Below are 19,917 nucleotides of genomic sequence, written 5' to 3'. Positions count from 1 at the left end.
TAGATTCTGCACCTCGGTTGATAGCTCTTGCATGCCACACATCAAGTCCTGGACGGCCGCTTCCATGTCCATATCGAGTTCGGTCGGGTGGCGTCTCAAACTGTCAAGGTGTTCCCCCCTTCTCACCTGAGTTCGATCCTTGCTGGATTTCTGGGTCGATGCCTTCTTGCGGACGGATCGGGTCTTGAATAAGGCTGCACGAGTCTCTTCCGACTTCAGCATGCGTTCAAAGTTCCGGGATGCAAAGATCCAGGAATCCGGGAGTTTTACAGAGTGCGCTACTCAGCATACGAGTCCAGGAATCAAGAAAGGAAGGGAAGGGACTAGGAATGGGGTTGGCTAGGAAAGAACCAAGGAAAACAATACCGCAAGCTACGGAGCACACGTCTGGTCGCTACTTCGCAATAGCATTGAGACGCGCGGAGCCGCGGGAGGCGTGGTCTATAAATAGAATATGCTACGTCCAAGGTGTAGAGCGAGGAAGGTGTTTCACAGTGGACGGCCATGTTGGGAGTATCAGGGAGTGTAAGCCCTGTTGAGACAAGGACCAGGAAGTCCAAAAGGGGCGTGTTCTGTAGGTCATGACAACACTTGCATTCCCAATCTTACAAAGTATTCTTTCTTCTGGGGTGTTCTAACAAAGTCACTATCTGGATATATATATATATATATTGAAGGGAAACATGTTAGTTACAGGGATGTCAAGGTGGGAACTTAACGCAACAAAACTGCTGAAATTCAGCTAAAGCCATCTTAACAGCGTGCCCCCTGTTGTGCAGCCTATGACCACAATGATGACATCCCTGATGACATCACTAATTACATCATCTATGACATCACTGGTGGAATCTCTGATTACATTACAACACTAACCAGCTACGGCCAGTGCCCACGGTCTCTGGCCATGCCCACTGTATAGTTTAACACATTAAGGGGCCACTAGCCATGGCCTTTTACCAAAAAATGCTTCTTTGCACCCCCAGACCCTCACAGAGTATCCCCCTCCTCTGTGCTGGCTCCCCACACAGCCATGATGGACACCTCACCTCTCCTGCCCTCTCCCATTCCCCCACAACACATGCTGTTTCCTTGACACAGTTTGCTTTCAGATGCTAGCTATTCGCGGCTTAGCTGTCTGATAGCCGAGGTTACAGAAAAGCATTATGTTGCAAACGCAGTCCCTAGACCCCCTCCAACTCCCACATTTTACTTGCTGTACTCTTGCCATCCCCCACGTCTAGGCTGATGACATTTGCATGTGTTTTGACCTGCAAAAGACTTTTTTCTGCATTTCATATTCTGATATTGGCTATAGCCGCGGCTGTCTATCGCATCAGGGAAAAAAAAGATGCCGGCTGTTTCATTTATAAACACCCGGTTTTGGCAAATTTACCCAAGATATAGCTATCTATTTTCGAGAAGTGGGCCACACCATCTGCATCAAATATTTAAAAAACTACTGGATAGAATTACCCCAAACCACAAAAGGATTGCGAGTCGATGCTTCGTGCCCAAGTTGTTTTGGACCTGGTCCAAATCCGTCCTGCAATTTGGCTGTGCGTTGGAGCAAAAATGTACCTTTTTCATCTGTGGGAAAATTAATGGGAAGTATGCTGCAACTTTGTTTTTATTTTATTTGTTTTCTTAATAACTTTTGCATTTATTAACAAATCATTCCCACAATTTGAAGTCTGAGGGGGCAAAGGGTACCTAGCTGTCTTCAGAAATTCGGCCAAATCCATTGCCCGTGTCAAACGTTATTAGCAATTCATTTTTATCACAAGTTGTTTTTGTCCAAGGTAAAGGGGCGTCAACATGAGTGTTGCTGTCATACTATCCCTACCCAAGAGAATTGGCAGATTACTGCGTGGTCGAATTGATCGAAGAAGAATTAGTTGCAACTTTTGGGTCGAGTTTTGCCACATATGTATGTGAGGGGTGGTTTTAGGGTAATCATTATTGTAAGTGATTAAGGGGGAGCTTGCGGGATCTCCCTCCGTATATATAGGTAGCAAAATCGACAGGTCAAATAAAGAAAATTCAACCAATTCTCCTTTGACTAATTAGATTCGATGTAATCAACCCAAACCCTACACAAGATAAGTATCCATTTTGCTGGTCGTGTCAATGTCCTCAGAATGTTTACTTTCTGGAAGATGCTAACATGTGGTAGTAGAAAGGACTGAAAGTAGAAACAGTGTACTGCAGCTCCCAAGTGGGAAGGATAGGTGGTCACATGTGACTCTAAACAGATGCAAGCCACAGGAACACTCTTACTGTTAGGTAACATCTGCCATCTGAGGCTTGTGAATCTGTTTAGATTCATATGCTTTGCCTAGACTACTGCACCTTGATGCAGTTAATTCTCTCTGTGGCGCGTTATAAATCTCAAATCAGAAATCACTAGCAAGCAGTACCTGGTGAAGACAGAGGGTGAGCTGAAGGACCCATGATACTTACATGTTTTAAAATAGCTTGATCCACCTGTGAATCTGCACTTACTTCTTTGTGTATGTATACATTAGTGTTTTGTAAAGTTATGAACTTGAACTCCAAGTGGCAGCCCTGCAAATAGCCTCTAGTGGAACATTTGCAGTGAAAGCTAATGTGGCTCCTGTACCTCTTGTATAGTTAGCTTTTGGAGTGAAAGGTAAGGGTTTGTGGTCTAATTTGTAACACCCTTGTACACAACACACAATACAATGTGAAAAAGGGGCCTTGGTAATCAGGTGATTCTCCTTGCCTGTGGAAAAAGATACAAAGAAGTGACTGCTCTAAAGCAGGGACTTGGTTGATGTAAAACATGACTACCTTGTAGACGTCTAATAAATTTAGAGCCCTTTCCCCCTGTGTAAGTGGATTTGGGAAAGAGCTTGGCGGTTCAATGGATTGGTTGACATGGAACTTAGGTACACATTTCAGTGAGAAATCAGGCTGAGTCCTGAAAACCACATTGTCCTTGTGAATAGCCATGAAGGCTTTTCAAATGGAAGTTCTTTAAGTTCACACAGTGGACTAACTTAGCTGAAAATGTTGGGGGTTACATGACATCTAAAGGAAAAGGTACCCCTGCCGAATGAATGGGGACAAAATGGTGTGTCACGAAGGTTGGGGGGACAACACCCTTGTCCCCCCTAAAATTACCCCCATAAATTCACATGCTCTTCGAATAGAAGCGATGGCCCCTCGCAACACCCCGTTGTATGTGAGTAACGTAAGGGTGTACTTATGAACAGGTTCAAAGGGGCACACATTAGCTTTTGTAGCACTTTATTTAGATCTCAGCATGCTGCCGGATGTGCTACCAGTGGATACATGCATGTTACTCCTTCTATGAAAGCCTTACCACAGGGACCTTCCACTTTGATGCCCTGTGCTATGACATGATATATGCAGCAAGAGCAGCGAGATGGCCTTTGAGCGAATTAAACACTTGCGCCAAGTCAAGTTAGCACAGTAATTAAGTGACACAACAGTTATTGGGATTGATTTGTTTGGTTTTACACCATATGACAAACCGTTTCCATTTGTTAAAGTAACACGCTTTTGTGTTGGATTTTCTTGCTTCACGAAGTATCTCCATACATCAGGAGCCATGCTGCCAAGTTCAAGGCTTGTGTTCCTGTGTGTGTTATCTGGTGGCTGCGATGTGTTAGTAGGTTGTAGGCAAGGTGCAGTTTGATGCCGCCATGTGCAGTAGGTATGGTGACCACACTTACCCTGCCAACATGGGCACTCTGAGAATAAATGATGCTTTCTCTTGAAGCAGTTTATGCATCACTGTGTGTAGGAGAGGAGTTCGGGGAAATAACATGAGCAAATATCCCTGACCACTTTATCCATAGAGCATTGCCAAGAGCTCCTGTGTCCGGGTATCTGGATGCAAAGGGTGGGCATTTTGAGTTTTCCCTTGTAGCGCATAAGTCCATGCTTGAAATACTCCCTCCCTCCCTTTGTTTTTAGTATCTCCTTCCCATTTTCCCATTCTCTCGACTTCCCCTTGCTCATTTCCATTCCTCCAGCAGACTAAAGTCTAGATACTACTGGTGGGGGCAGAGTACTATGCTGGTGGTTTGGGAAAGTATAAAAGTATATGACAATAACATAGCAAGAGCCAAAACTATTGGCTTTGCCAATGCTGATCTTTGACAATAATTCAGTGCAAGTGAACACATTTTGATTGTAGGTCAAGTGGCTGAAGGCACAGTTGGTTAAGACATTACATTTTACAGCAGCTGGTTTAAAACTGCAATTAAGCTATTATCTTTCATAACACGGCTTAGAAATAACACTGGCATCTCTTTAAAAGCACAGCACTAGCTGAAAGATATCAGTGGGGAAGGGGGCTGTTTTGGGCAGGGAGGGGCAGGCGATATATGGAATGGCCCATATGAACTATCATGCCTGGGGCAGCCAATGGGTGGGTAAGAAAGCGAAAATCACTCATAGGCTCTGTGTCCTTCCTCACATCCCTTCTCTCTCCTATATTCAGTTCCCATGCAAATAGCTTTGGCGTATATTAAGCACTTAAGGAGCCACCTAACTGAGAAATGTCATGCAGTCCATTGTCTCTAATGACCTATAAGGCTTTGGGGAAGTCATTGGGCCTGTTTTATAAAAGCGTTTTAAATTGGGATGTCCCCATTGAAACACACTTTGTAAATGAGGCCCTTTGTTCAGAGTTCCATAAATATACTTCTACTTTTTCTGGGTCCCATACTGATGGGATCTCGCTGCTAGAAAACTCTGGATCTTAAAAAAGCTAAAATCTTTTGGAAAATTCTGAATGGCAACCTCTTTATGTGCGTACACTTTTAACATTCATAACGCCAGGTTTTTGTAAATTGGCAGCAATTGTTCTTGCCAGCTCTCTCCCCCGTACAGTACAAGGTGCTCCATGATCAAGATTACTTTCATTCTAAAATGTTCAGTTTACAATATGGCTCCTCTGAAGTATTGCCACCTCTCTCAATAATAAAAAGATGAATATTGAAAACCCCTGTGCCCTAGCTGAAACTTGTCACAATTGTTTTACCAGTACAATTGATACCCTAGCACCGTGTGTTAACAAAACCAAACGCAAGGATAAAAAATCCTCTTTCTGGTTCAACGAGGAACTAGTCGACCTCAGACGGATCAAAAGATTGCTCGAACACCGGCTTAATAAAACTCATACCTTAGAAGCTCTGGAAGCTTTCAACTCTGCAATCAAAATCTATAAATCAGCCATCATTACCCTTAAAGCAAATGCCTTCAACACCAGAATCAGTAATGCATCCTCTGACAGCAAAGAACTGTTCATCATACTCAAGGAGTTGGAGAACCCGATCCCCATAATCAACCCAGTCCAACCAAGTAAAGAATGGTGCACCACCATCCAAGATGCGCTGGCTTCCAAAATCAAATTACTACAAAATAAAATCATCTCCAAAAGAAATCTCCTTTCCAATAAGCCGTCCACGTCTAACCAAATTTCCATGAACATAGGAGACACCACCCCGCTCTTCAACTTCTCACCAGTCTCACATGATGTAGTACTTAATACCATATCTAAACTTAAAGCCTCAAACTGCAAAGGAGACAATTTTCCAGCACACCTAGTCATATTATGTGCCCCTACTCTCACACCCATAATTACCAATTTCGTGAACGCCTCCTTCCATACCAATCAGGTCCCAGCTAGCATTAAAGCGGAGTGGGTCACTCCTCTACTAAAAATAAACCCACATTAGATCCATTAGTACCCACGAACTACTGGCCCATAACGACTGTCCCCTTCCTTCTTAAAATTATCGATAAATTAGCCTACAACCAAATACAAACCCACCTCGAACAAAACAATTTACTAGGAGCCAGACAATCTGGTTTTAAGCCCAACCACAGTACGGAGACTGCCCTCTTGGATTTAAAAATCCAATTGGATTCTATCAGAGACTCAGGCAAACTAGCCACCCTTCTGCTACTGGACTTATCAGCAGCATTCGATTTGGTAGACCATGACAAACTTTGCGACACCCTAAAAAAAGATTTACATTTTTCTACTAACGCTACTCAGCGGATCAAATCTTTTCTAACGGACCACACATCCAGAGTTGCCATCGGTAACTATGCAGCAGACTCTATAGTAGTACCCATAGGAGTCCCCCAGGGATCCTGCCTCTCGCCCACCCTCTACAATGCATATACTAAACTCCTTTTCTCGGCTCTTGACGATATGGGTCTCATCTACACCAACTTTGCAGATGACACCCAGATCCTCATCCCTATCACAGGTGACTACACCCAGGACACTGACACTATCAACAAAGTTTATTCTATAATCCAAAATTGGATGGCCCTAAACAGTCTGTGCCTTAACGATGAGAAAACGGAGGTCCTCATTGTGGGCTCCCAAAAAAGAATAAGCTCCCTCCACACTAACTACTCTCACATCAACATTGACAGTACACAGATCCCAGTACTCAAACAAGTTAAAACTCTTGGTGTTTATATAGATGCCAACCTCACTATGCACAAACAAGTAGCAGCCCTCTCCTCTTCCACAGCCCATACTGCAAAACCTATTGCACTCAGCCGCCAGTTTCTCACCCCCACAAATTGTATCACTCTGGCCAGAGCGCTGATCTTAACAAAACTGGATTACTGTAACATCCTCTTCCTAGGAACCTCTATAACCAACTTAAATAAAATCCAACTATTACAAAACAAAGCCCTTAGAGCGGCTCTAGGTATAAAGAAGTCAGAACATATTTCTAGCATCAGGACAGAAAACCACTGGCTACCAATTGAAGCAAGAATCATCTTCAAAACACTCAGCACCGTCCATAAATGCATCACCAACAAAGCGCCTAGCTACCTCAATAGCATCATCAAAAATAAAATCCCCTGTAGGACACTGAGATCTAATAAACTGTCCCTCTTGGAAGTTCCTCAGTACAAATACAGCAGAGCAGGAGGAAGTAGTTTCAAAGTCCTAGCCCCTTCGCACTGGAACGCACTACCCCTTAGTCTCAAAAATGAGGACTCCCTACTAAGATTCAAAAAAGCACTGAAAACCTGGTTATTTAACAAATATTAACCTAACAAAATGCTATTGGCTTACCACCCCATTTGAATCTAAACAACTAACGTAACCCCAGATCTGCAACTAGTGTTCAAACAAAATATGACCTGCTTTTGACCGATTGGAATTCAGTATAAGAAATGTGATCACATGACTTATGTGCATTTTAGTTTAAATATGTTCTGTGTGATGGTAACTGTAACACTGTATAAAAATGCTACTATTTATTGAATTTTTGCCATGATACCTGCGGGTCTGGGCGAGAAACAAATGTAATAAAATAAATAAATAAATAAATAAATAAATAAATAAATAAATAAGGCATTATAAACTCATATGACTTTTGCAGTCCAAGGAACAACATGAGGGGACACGAATTACGACAAATTTTTCCCCTATACCAAATTAAACGATATAGGAAACTGCAGCAAAACCTGTAAAACATGTCGCAACCAATTACCCCTTTTCTTTTACTGGGTTTCTACAAAATCCAAAATGCCTGTATTTAAAACTTTGAACGTGTCTTTGTGTGAACATGTGTGAAACTTGTGTCTGTCGTGTGTGCACTTTTTGGGTCTTCCTGACTGCATTTGCGTTTTTTTACTTGCCGGTATCTTTTTTTTGTATGTGATGAGTGTCTGCGGGTTGGGTCTTTCTGATTGTATTTGTGGTTCTTTACTAGGACGCCAGTATGTTTTACTTGTCTGTCATGAGTGCGTGCTTGTTGGGTCTTTCAGAATGCATTTTTGTTTTTTACTTGGACGCCAGTATGTTATGTTTGTCATGCGTGTGCACTTGTTGGGTCTTATTGACTGCATTCATGGTTTTTAACTTGTGCACAGGTATCTTTTGTTTTTCTGTCATGAGTGTGTGCGTGTTGGGTCTTTCTGACTGTGTTTGTGCTTCTTTACTTGGACATGAGTATGTTTGTTTGTCTGTCATGAGTGTGTGTTTGTTGGGTCTTTCTGGCTGCATTTGTGTTTTTTTACTGGGACGCCAGTATGTTTTCTTTGTCGGTCATGAGTGTGTGGTTATTGGGTTTTTCTGACTGCATTTGTGGTTCTTCACTGGGACGCCAGTATGTTTTGTTTGTCCGTCATGAGAGTGTGTTTGTTGGGTCTTTCTGACTGCATTTGTGGTTCTTTACTTGGACGCTATTGTGTTTTGTTTGTTTTGTAGTCCTTCTCACCTTCTCTGGCAGTGTATTCATTGTCCTCGATGATCCTGGCCAGGCCGAAGTCTGCAATTTTGCACACAAGTTTCGCGGACACAAGGATGTTGGCTGCTCTCAGATCTCGGTGGATGTAGTTTTTCTGTTCGATGAAAGCCATTCCTTCTGCAATCTGACAAGAAACCAGAAAGTACATTTTCCGAGCTTCAAAAGACAAACTCGAAACAAATATCATATGACCAACAACCATACAGCAACTGGTATCGCTATCCCATCAGGGGATGCAGGAATAGTTTAGGGGTTTGGAGCTCTTGGGAAATACCACAACTATTGGCCCTCGAGGCGCATTCCTGGATGTGATCACACCCCTAATACATCTGGACCTAGGAACATTCTGAGCATACAGGGACCTTTCACCACTGAGCAATTACATGAGATTATAGCCACAGTATTTGAGAGTGTGCGATAGGCTGGAATCATTCAGTGGACGTGTCCAACCTTTAGAGAGACCTTTGCTGTACTCAGGAATATGCTGTGGACACAAAAGACAGCTCCCTGGAATCAAGGTTCTCTTAAGGAACAAGTGGTCTTTAATGGTTTATATGAAGGGAGGATAGCTCAGGGGCAACATGCTCGCCTTTGAAGCAAGACAACAAGAAGCACCACAGGTTCGATCTCCGGGTCTGCGCTTAGAAACCTCTAGGTATTAAGCGTGTTATAAATAACCTATCATATCATATCAAGTCTGCAGGAGATTGTAGCTGCTCAGGGAACTCGTCTATTTTCATCTGAGGGCATGAAAAGTGAGTGCAGTAGCCATCATGTTCTTCATGAAAGAGAACTAAGACCTGCACACAATCCTCCCATGCAGGGCTTCGCCGGCCTCTTGTGCAAGACTCTGAGACATGCGGGTGACATTGTATATCTCCACATTGTGAAGTTGTGCTAGGCAACACACCATATAGGCTTTTTAAAAACTCTCTTTTTAAGAAATGATGCTTGTTCATTTTGATGACAAAGTCTGTGGCCAACTGCAGTTTATACTGCCTTTAATGAAATCAAATGAAATGGTGACTGTGGGAGATCCCTCTAGATTTGCTGTACTCACACTTCATTTCCATCTCTAAACATTTTTTGGGCTTGCACTTTGTTTTTAGCGCTAATGGCTGAAACTTAGAAACACTGCAAATTGTCAGTCATTTTCTTCATCACTGCACTCTTTTTCCTCTCATCTCAAACAAGTCAAGGCTAATTATTTTCAGGATCTCATCAAGTCCCACAGTTCTTCTCTTAAACTCCTTCATTCTACCTTCAACAAACTCCTTACCTTTCCCACATCCTTCTGTCTCATCTTCTTTTACCCCTGATGATTTTGCAGACTTTTTTCAGTCAGAAATTGAGATTATCAGAAGTTCATTGACCCCCCACTCTCCCCACCCACTCCCGAGGCTGATTCCACTACGGTGGGCAATTCCCCCAATTCTCCCACTGTTCCCACTTCTGATCAACCTCCTGTTTCCTTCAGCTCTATTTCTGTCTGACATCGCCAGTTCTTTGGTTGCTTCCTCTGTCTGCTCCTCTGACCTTCTACCTTGCTCTCTTATTAAAGCTATCCTCCCTGCTTTTGTCTCTACCTTGTCTCCCCTTTTACACATTTCTATGATTTCTGGTCATTATGCTTCTTCATTTAAATCCACCATCGTTGTTCCCGTTCTTAAAAAAACCTTATCCGGATCCTGCTGAACCCTCCAACATTCTTTCAATCTCGCTTCTACCTTACCTCTCAAAATTGCTTGCGCGACTTGTTTGTTCTCAATTTAGCTCTTATCTTGATTCATATAATCTCCTTCCCTAGCACCAATCTAGCTTTCGCTCTGGGTTTCCACCGAAATGGCTCTTCTTTCCGTTTCTGTCGTCATGCACATCACTGTACACGTTCTTCTAGTCTTGTTTTGCTTGATCTTAGTGCAGCCTTTGACGCAGTGGACCAGTTAACACTTCTTTCTACACTTTCATCCCTTCGGTTTTCTGACACTGCTCTTCTTTGGTTCTATACCTATATGGCTGATCGTTCATTCAAAGTTACTTGGAAAGAGTCCAGCACCCAGTCGTATTCTCTCTCCTATTGTGTTGCTCAGGGTTCTGTCCTTGGTTCTCTTCTTTTCTCTCTGTATACTGCTCCTATGGCATCCCTTATTCTGTGGATTCCAGGTGCATATGTATCAAAATCTTTCTCTCTTCTCCCTCCTTTGATCATTCTATCCATCAGCGTCTCTCCTCTTGTCTCACTGAGGTCAAATCTTGGATGGCTTCCCAGTTTCTCTGTCTTAACCCTAAGAAACAAAAATGGTGTTCTTGCCTGCCTCTGTCTGTTTCTCCTGCTTTGACTATTTCTTTTCCCCTCTTGAGCTTTCGATTAGCAATCAAGCATGTAATATAGTCTTATAGAGGAGTTGTTATCTCGGGAAATTGAGAAAGGGTCATTATCCCAAGGGAAGACCCTTCTGTCCCCTCAGAGAAAAGTCAAGAACCATTGTTTGTGGCCAAGGAAATAAAGTCTCTTCATATGTGATCTCTCTCTAACAAAGGCTGGCACTGGCCTAGGAGGCTATCATTGCCCTTACCAACAAGGCTGCTGCTAATTCCTGGGCACTCCCATGAACGCAGGCAGGCCTCTGGAAGCATGTTCTCCTACGAGACGTATGTTATCCATGTTTTTCGAGTAGTAACAGTAAAGCAAATTTGGAGATCCCCCCTATGCACTAATATCTTTGTAGCAAAGGTTGGGTTAAACCAGTTTAGGAACATTTTAATTGGTCAGATTACAATCTTGAAATCCCACAGTCATATTTAGTGATTCCCCTACATTATGCAGGGTGTGTACCAGCAGAAGAACCTTCTAGCCACAGGGGCTTGTAAAGTTCTGCTAAGTGCCAGAGAACAAATACAGGGTACACATGGGTGTTATTAGACTGTGCACTCAGACCACCTTCGGCTAGCTGATGGGGGAGGGTACAGTGTGCCGTTTAAGTCTGGGCCACTGGTGCAGAGCGAACCAGAAGAGCCTCATGCTGGGCTACAATGACCTATTATGTTGTTTCTGCTTGTGTTGTCACGTTTGTCATTAGTACAACTGCATCTCAAGGGCAAAAGCCCACGCTGCCCACATTTAGCTGGCAAAATGTAGCTGCTTCCGAGAAGCCACAAATTAAATAAAATGAACACGCTGTTCAAAGCTGTCTACTCCATTTCCATGGTGACTGCTTGATTTACACGCTAAAAACATACATGTTCTGTTGGACTGCATATGTGCAAGCACCATGCCTGTGCCAAAGAACGACTAAAAGCAGCGAATACATGGCTCATTTGGAGTCTGATTTTAAAGTCTTAAAGTTGTCAGAGAGTCTACACAGACCTCAAGTGGTCCCTTGTCAGGTTTAAGTCGTTGAGTTAGTCCTGGCCATGCAGCTCACTTGTAGGAAGGGAGGGAAACACGAGGGCATGAGTTCAGAATGATAGGGGTTCAGCGTGAATATCAAGGAGCGATGTAAGGTTAGAAAAGTGGGCCCTAGCGTGTTACTAAGGCTATTGGAATTCAGCAGCTACTTTCCCTGCAGATGGTAGCTCCCAGGATGTTGTAATGGGTGACGTGGCCGTAGCCACGTGACCAACACAATGAAAGTAACGAGTCGCTTCCGGCTCGGCAGTCACACTTCCATCTGGCTCCGGTGTCATCCTTTGTGTGCCTGCCTGGCACAACACCGCGTGGTGTAGGCCCAGGGGCCGGGCCCACCACGAGGCCGGCGCCCCTGCTGGGCAACGCCGACCTCCACTTCGTGCGGGCCATGTGATCATGGCTATTGGGGACGACCTCGGCCTGGGTGTCCCCAGAGCTGGGGCCGTCATGTGCTGGGTGCCCCCAGCCCAGTGTGGCCTCCAGTGACCTGGAGCGCAGTGGGGTGATCCCCACTGCATTATCCGCGGCGTGATCGCCGCACAACGGAACCCCGTCGGGTGCCCCCGACATGAGTATGGGGCCTGCCTGGTGACCCGGGGTAAAAAAGAAAGCATGTCCTACTGTCAATGAAATGAATTTAAGCCAAGTGCCCAGGTGCACCTCCATTTATTAACCTTTTAACTGCCATGGGTTTTACCCCCCCAGTGCCAGGGCCTTTTTTGGTGATTTCAGTATTTCACCATGCAAAGCCTTCTAACATTTTCTCCTTCATTAACCCCTTAAGTACCAAGGACGAGCCATCTCGTCCTTGGCACTGGGAAGGTAATCCCAAGGACGAGATACCTCGTCCTTGGCACTTAAATTAAACGGGGCTGGTATTACCTTGCTGCCACTTCATGTCCTTTTACGCCACTTCCCGTGGAGTAGCACAACGTGTGTGCTAATACGTACCCCACCTAATTTTTGCAGGACTTGTGCTCCACAAAGGGCAGAAAAGAATACCTTCAAAGTTTGAAATCATGACGGGGAACCACGCGTGCCTTGCGCTTTCAATAGCAGGTGGAAGGTCGCATGGCTTAATTTATGGGTCGTTACCAACTGCCCAGGGAAAACAGCTGAGCACGCCATCGTGTGCCTAGGGGGGCCAGTAAATGGCAGATGTTGTATTTTATAAATGCTAACAAACAAAACATGAGTGGCAAAGTGACTTTGATTGTCTGACCAGAGGGGACACTCAATTTGCGTTTCTGTTTAAGAAAAATTGACACATACTGAAAATGATCACAGCGCTAGACTGTCACCTTGTGATAGGATGCTTTCAGGAACCCACAGGAGGTACACATGAGCCACGGACAGTACATGAGGCCACTAGGGGAAGTGGAAAAGTGCATTTGAATGCAACAAATAGGGATTCCTAATGAAAATATCATTCACACTTACATCATTCTAACTGTTGGAGCAGTGTGTCAACTCCATTACAGATATCGGGCGAGGTTCAGCACAGCTGGAACTTACTGGTGCAAATACTTATGCATGCGACTACTTATTTCAAATCACCCCAACGGTCTTTTGCACTGATTTTGTTTGAACCCCTAAAATATGAGTTTGCAACACATCACAATCTGCATAGTGTTGTGTTACTTCTTACAATTCCGGTTCTACGTGTACTTTATATATCTACAACTGGAATAGGTCTTTCAACAGAGGGCATAAGAGACCAGTGATCGAGGGATGATGGCCTAACTATACACGATAAGGAATACAATACAGTCAATTTTTCGGAAAAAGGGTTGAAAGTCACCTTGGGTTTCCGTGACTTTACAAAAGCACTTAAATGAGCACAAACCTCCCCAATGTACATGAACTGTGTTTCTAAACAGAGTTGAACTTCTTGCAAAGTTCCTAGTTCCTACTAGCGCAGCAAGCGTGCTGCACCATTATACCGTTATTATCAAACTGCTTTTATAATGGTCAAGGTGGATTTAGTATTTCTAGTATTGTATTGTCAAGTGAAAAATTATACAAACAACTCCTAAATTAAAGTGGACAGATTTTTCATGCAAACAAAGAGGAGGACAATGCATTTTCAATGAGGTCTGCCGATGCATTTCGGACACAGTCTGTCCTCAGGGCAACCTATTGATAAGGATTTCATACCCAACAAAACATTAACCGATGTAAAAGCACAAATAAGACAAACAGAGAAAAACAGACAACAAGCAAAGAAACGGGAACCAAAAATCAGATGGTTAAAAATTGTCCGGAAAAGAAAACCCGAAACAATAAAACAGTACAAGGTGGGGACTCCAAGATGGCTGACAGGAAAAGCACCGTGAAGATCAAGCACCCCCCACCCCCGGTGCCAACAAAACAATAAAGCACCTACAATTAAGCCCCACCCAGGCAGGCATGTGGGATGAGTGACATCCCCCACGAGAGAACCTGAGCTGAGGGCTGCTGTGGTGGTGCCCGGGAGTCCAACTCTCCCGAAACGGGAAAAAAGAGGCATAGCTCGGGCAGCCCACATTTGGGACCCAGAGCGGGCTGCTGGGACGGCAAGTGCGGCTGCCGAGAGCACCAGACCAGGGTCCCTAGTCTGGCAGTCATGAGGCTGGTTGCGGGGCAGTGAGGCCCCAGGAGAGGAGATTGAGCGGCAGCTGGGCAAACAGCAACCTGCGGGTTAGACTGCAGTGGCCTGCACCTTATTGAGGCTGGACAGTCAGAGGTGAGGAGCTCCATCAATGGCAAGGAGAACGTCCTCTGGGGGGCCTGCACAAGGTGAAGTCACCTATTAGCAGCTCTAGCATAAGTGTAAAAGGCCCCCAAGACACATGGAAGGAAGAAGAGCATTGGGCCTGAGGGGCACTAACCCTTTTAATGCAAGACCGGGGCGGTGGCGAGAGGTGCACCTGAAATATCGGACTGATCGCAGTGAGGTGGGGTCGCCAAGAAGAAGGGGAAGCGGGGAGCCGGTGTAGGCCCCCAAAAGTCGGTGGGAGTGCCTGCTGTGAGTCAGTGGAGGCCTCTTGCTGTGTAGAGGAGGGGGTCCTACAAGGGTGAGAGAAGGGGCCTGCTGCAGGTTGAGGTGCACCCCAGAAAGAAGCTGGCCCAGAGGAGGAGTGCCCCAGCCCCACGGATCACTGAGCAGGAGAAAGGAGCCATGGGGGTCCCTCTATTGTGTCATCAACAGATGCTGAGGCACAGAAATAAGGACATTAAGGATGCAAACCTCACCCCCAAGCCTGCAAAGAAGTCGCAGGAAGGCAATCTGCAGAAATTCTGTCAGTGGGGGGGGGGGGGGGGCACGACCAGTGAGCATGGATCCGGAGCGGAGTGGAGCTCGGGGGGGGGCACCAACAACGATGGCAGGGCAGGCGGTTACTAAAGAAGTATTCCAGAAGTGCTTCCAAGAACTTACCAAGAACATCACTGAGACTCTCCAATCACAACTGAGTGTGATCAGAACGGAGCAATCCTGGTTACTGCCGGAGGTGAAAGGTGACATAGCAAATCTGGGAGAGAAGACTGATGTTACTGAAAATGCCATTCAGGAACTTGCGGGGGATACCCAGAAGATCAACAGCTTGGTGGAACAACTCGCGTGGGTCACACATATCTAGAGATCCAGTGCGAGGACTTGGGAAATCGTTCAATAACATCCAATATACAGATAAAGGGCCTATCGGAGGGAGTGGCAGACAATGACCTGCAAGAAATGGTACAGCAAGTATTTGTGCACCTCCTGGAAATGTAGAACTCCTCAGAAGTACCCTTGGACCAGATCCATCGGGTGGGTCCCAGGAGGGGAGAACCAGGCACACGACCAAGGGACCTGGTGGCAGCGCTGCAGCAGTATGGACAGAAAGGGAGGATTTTAATCACTCCCATGAGGTCTGGCCCCATAAATCTCAATGGGCCAGAAATCCAACTGTAGTAGGACTTGGCACAGTCTACACTGGTAAAACGCAGACTGATGGGAACCGTAGTCAGGGGCCAGTCCCAGGCACAGGTGAAATACAAGTGGTCATTTCTGTTTGGTTTGCTGTTCTCATGGGAAGGACAGCAACATCGCATTACCTCCTGTGAGAAAGGGTTGAGGATCTTGAACTTGGAGGAGGAGGGAGCCACATGTCAGGATCAGGGGGTTGTGTCGGGACCTGTCAAGAGGAAGTTGTGGGAATCGGCAAGGATCCCGGTGGCAGACCAGAAGAAGAGGCCTCCAAGTGGCCCGGGAAGGCCGGAAGTATGAGAAGTCATTCAGAGAGGGACCAGGTTTCATCCACTGTCGGGGAATGAGGGGGGAGACAGCTGGCTCCAAGATAGGTCTCGGAGAAGGATGGACATGAGGGATAGACACGTATTTTGATTGCTCATGCTCAACATCCGGGGGGCTAAACTGCCTGGTCAAGCGGAGGAATGTTGAGCATTTCTTGCGGTGGAAGAGGCCAGAAATTGTGGCACTGCAGGACACCCACATTGGTAAATGGGACAAGCATAAAGTGCAGTAAAAGGTATATCCTCACATTCTACAATCCAATGCCCAAGGGAAAACAGGAAGGACCCTCATAGCACTCAAGGAATTGATGGGGCTACACATTCTATCTATGGAGGAGGAGGATAAGGAAGGCAGGTACATCTTCACAAGCCTCCGATGGGGGAGGGAGAGGTACACAGTAGCGTCAATATATTCACCAAATACCGGGCAAGATTGCTTCCTGCATACAGTGCTGACAAAGCTAGAGAGGTTTGCGACAGGGCTATTAATGGTGGCAGGGGATTTCAATATAGCGTGGGGTCCACAGACAGATAGAAGTGCAAAGATCTATCTCGTGCAGGTGACCCCTACTGAAAAACCGAGGGAGGGAATGGAAAAGTTAGCCCTAGTGGACTGCTGGAAGGAGACTCAAAGTGTGGCTAAGGGGTACACGCTTTACTCCCATGTTCATAGGCCCGTCTCAAGGATTGATTGTGTCTGGGTGCCGAGTACATTGCTGGGGCAAGAGCAGAAGGTAGACCTTGGGGTGATAAATGTATCTGATCATGCTCCCCTAATGATAACGGGGCACCAGGAGACGTCTGGGTCTGGTTTATGGAAGTGGAAATTCCCTGAGCACCTCCTTAAAGATACAGTGATATCTGAGGAGTTGCGGGGCAAAAGTGGGAAATAGTTCACATTTAATTGTATTCCGAGAGCACAAAAACTCATGTCTGGGATGCCTTCAAGGGGGGGGGGAGTTAATCGCTAAAAAGGTTCAGAGGGAGAAACTAATTGTGAGGCTTCAGACAGACTTAGAACACCAGCTAAAGGGTGTAATGGCTTCAATGGGAACAGACTATGGGGTGGCGCTTAGGAAAGAATTTAGACATCTCATGGATCAACTGGAGATTCTTCAAACTAGGCAAGCCAAAAGGTCCCTGTTGTACCAGCGGCAAAGATTCTATATTAAGGCGACCAAGGTGGACCACCTACTAGCGCGGCAGGTGAGGAGGAAAGAGGTACCCAGGACAATCCTCCAAATTGACACAGGGCAGGGGACTGTCAGCTCCTCTTTGAGCAACATCGTACAGGCCTTTTGCAGAATTTTACTCTGGTCTTTCTTCCTCAGACTCCGCAATCGACAAAAAGCAAGAGTCTTATCTCTTGCAATGTCAGTTAAAAAAGGTTACACCAGGGGAAAAGAAGAGTTGGAGGGAGACATTACACCAGAGGAGGTAAGGGCAGCGATTGTATCCCTTCCGGTCAATAAGACTCCAGGCCTGGACGACTTCCCGGCATCTTTCTCCAAAACATTCAAAGAAACATTGATCCCGATGCTGGTGTCTCAGGGAAGATTACTCCGACTATGGAGGAGGCAAAAGTCATACTGCTGCCTAAGCCTACCAGGGGCCGTGCTATAAGTGACACAAAAAATGGAAAAGGAGCGAGATCCCCACAGAGCACAAATGGATTGCCAAGATGTGGCACTTTGTATCGCTAGAATCGGTCAGATATGCGATCCAGGGGATCAGAAAAAATTCAAGGTGAACTGGGACTTGGTTTTGGGGTTCCTCCACAATGACTTTCGAGAGAATTGGTGCCCTCAGAGAATTCAGGTGTTGGACTTGGTTTGAGGTGATCTGCCGGTTAGTGATGGGAGGAGACATTTGGGTGTCCACTGGATTACAGCTTTTCTGGGGGCGATGAGGGTGGAGGGAGGAGTAGGAGGGGGAGTGGGTTCATGTTGTTTTGGAAGAAAATGCCAATAAAATTATTTTTTTTTCAAAACAGTACAATGCATATAAACCACAATAAACATCTGTAGCTACAATACCTGAACGTGTCCACAACTCAGTGTATTCTAACAAATAAACGAAGAATTAATGAACCAATCATCCAAACTTCTTAAAATATAAACTCACACCATGTCTACACGAAGTATGGTTTTACCTGTGCCACTGTGCAATAGATCCTAAATGAGTGAGTGTGGGCTCCTGAAGTACTTTCATGTAAGCCATGCTCCCCACTAAACTGCACTAAAAATGAAGGTTGCTTTAAACATCGTTGAAATGCACTGTCCTTGCTTTGTTTGCATTAAAATTCTGTCCACTTTAATTCAGCAGTTGTTTTATAATTTGTATACACTGTTTTATGTATCCGTGTATGTCTGTGTTAGGGAGAATTCTCTTCTAAGGCTAATTCCCCTTACCTATAGAGTCCCCCAGCAGCTTTGCTGGATTTGAAGGGTTTATTTTTTTCTCCTGCTAAGAGTGAGACCCTTTTTTTCCCACTCTTAGACAGATTGCTAGTGTGTGTTTTAGGGTATCTTGTGTGCTTATGGTCTGTGGGGTTTTTCCCACCCTCATAGGAATTATCTTTTTAACATGTGTGGTACACAGCACTCTCCGTGCCGTACCAGAGGGGTGTCGTAGCGACCCCCAAACATAGACTCCATACCCTGGGACTGACTACTGTCTCCCAGGGCATGTAAAGTCTGCATTGATTTTACAAGTTAATACTTATGAACTAAACCAGTACATTCAATCTTACTATGGAAGTACTGGAAAGGGTTAATAGTTTTTCCCTAACGTTCATTTTCGAGGGGGTACCGTACAGTCCCTATCCCAAAAGTTTCTGGCAGGTGGCAGTGGTTACTACCGTAAATATTCGACCGCGAATATTTCCCTATGGGATTATTCCATTGTTCGAGGCTACCACTTTTACTGACAGTCTCTAACATACCGCCGGTTTATTTTAATATTAACTTTACTCTGGTAGGATTTTATTGCCAGAAATGTAATAATATTTCTTTCTCGTATCTTTCTCCATAATCCTAACCCAGGTCGGGGATCCTTTGTTCGTCCTTTTGACGGGCTTCTGCACAGAAGCCCTCCCTTTGGCGCACTGAGTCTGGGGTAGACAGGATGTGTGGGAGGGGGAATAGGCACCCTGGACAGGGTTGCCTACGCAACCCAAGTCACACTCTGCCCTGATAGGCTGGGGGATTCTCCCAGCAAGAGAGCCATCCCACTGTGTGAGTGACAGGTAGGCTGTATGAATGGGGGTCTTGCTGCATAAAAGCAGGGTCCTGAGGACTGGAGAACAAGACGTTGCCACTGGAACTAAGAAACCGAAGAGGAGAGAAGCTGAAGACCTCTGCAACGACTGAACCACCGGTGAAGCCCTGCTGCAGATCCTCACCACTTTTCTCCAATGACTTGAGAAGATCTTGAGCTGGTGGGGCCAACCAGTTCGCCAATCGCCTTCCAGGACCTGCCTTGGTCGAATCGCCAGTGCCCTGCACTCGGAGACCGGATAGCCAGGCACCCGTCCACCAGGACCGTGATTTCAAGGAGTGTACCTTTTATTCGTTTTGGCAGCTCGCGGCTGGTTTCATCCCTGGGCAGTGCAGTAAATCGAACCTTCCTCCACGACAAGAGCCTCTCTTCCTCTGCTGGATCTCCCAAACTGCAGGAACTGCCAGGAACTACCGCCACCGCAGGAGCCTCTTCCACTTTAAAGGTACATTGTTCCGCCAGGCCACCCGTTTCGTTGGGTACCGCTAAAGGTGTTTTAAATCCTTTACTTACCTACTGGGTTGGCCGCCCCTATCATCTAACACTGTCTTTCACCTTCTGCAACCGCCTTTTCGAATCGTTAAACAAATACTTGACTGCAGCTACTAGAACATTTTGATCCTGGGCACATTGCCTTGTACCATCGACTCTGGCACAGGCCTATTGACTCTG

General features: G+C 45.6%; 1 protein-coding gene across 1 annotated transcript in view; it reads right to left on the bottom strand.

Annotated features, from left to right (window-relative positions):
• HCK (HCK proto-oncogene, Src family tyrosine kinase) overlaps positions 1-19,917 on the bottom strand; it is a 458,518-nt gene that overhangs the window by 31,370 nt on the left and 407,231 nt on the right. The window contains exon 11 of the mRNA XM_069651010.1: positions 8,253-8,406. Within this exon, the coding sequence (XP_069507111.1) occupies positions 8,253-8,406 (154 nt within the window). The remainder of the gene's footprint in view (positions 1-8,252; positions 8,407-19,917) is intronic.

This window comes from Ambystoma mexicanum, chromosome 3p (genome assembly GCF_040938575.1).
Source record: "Ambystoma mexicanum isolate Mex_15411 chromosome 3p, UKY_AmexF1_1, whole genome shotgun sequence".
Taxonomy (NCBI): domain Eukaryota; kingdom Metazoa; phylum Chordata; class Amphibia; order Caudata; family Ambystomatidae; genus Ambystoma; species Ambystoma mexicanum.
This window is presented reverse-complemented; position numbering and strand designations above follow the sequence as displayed.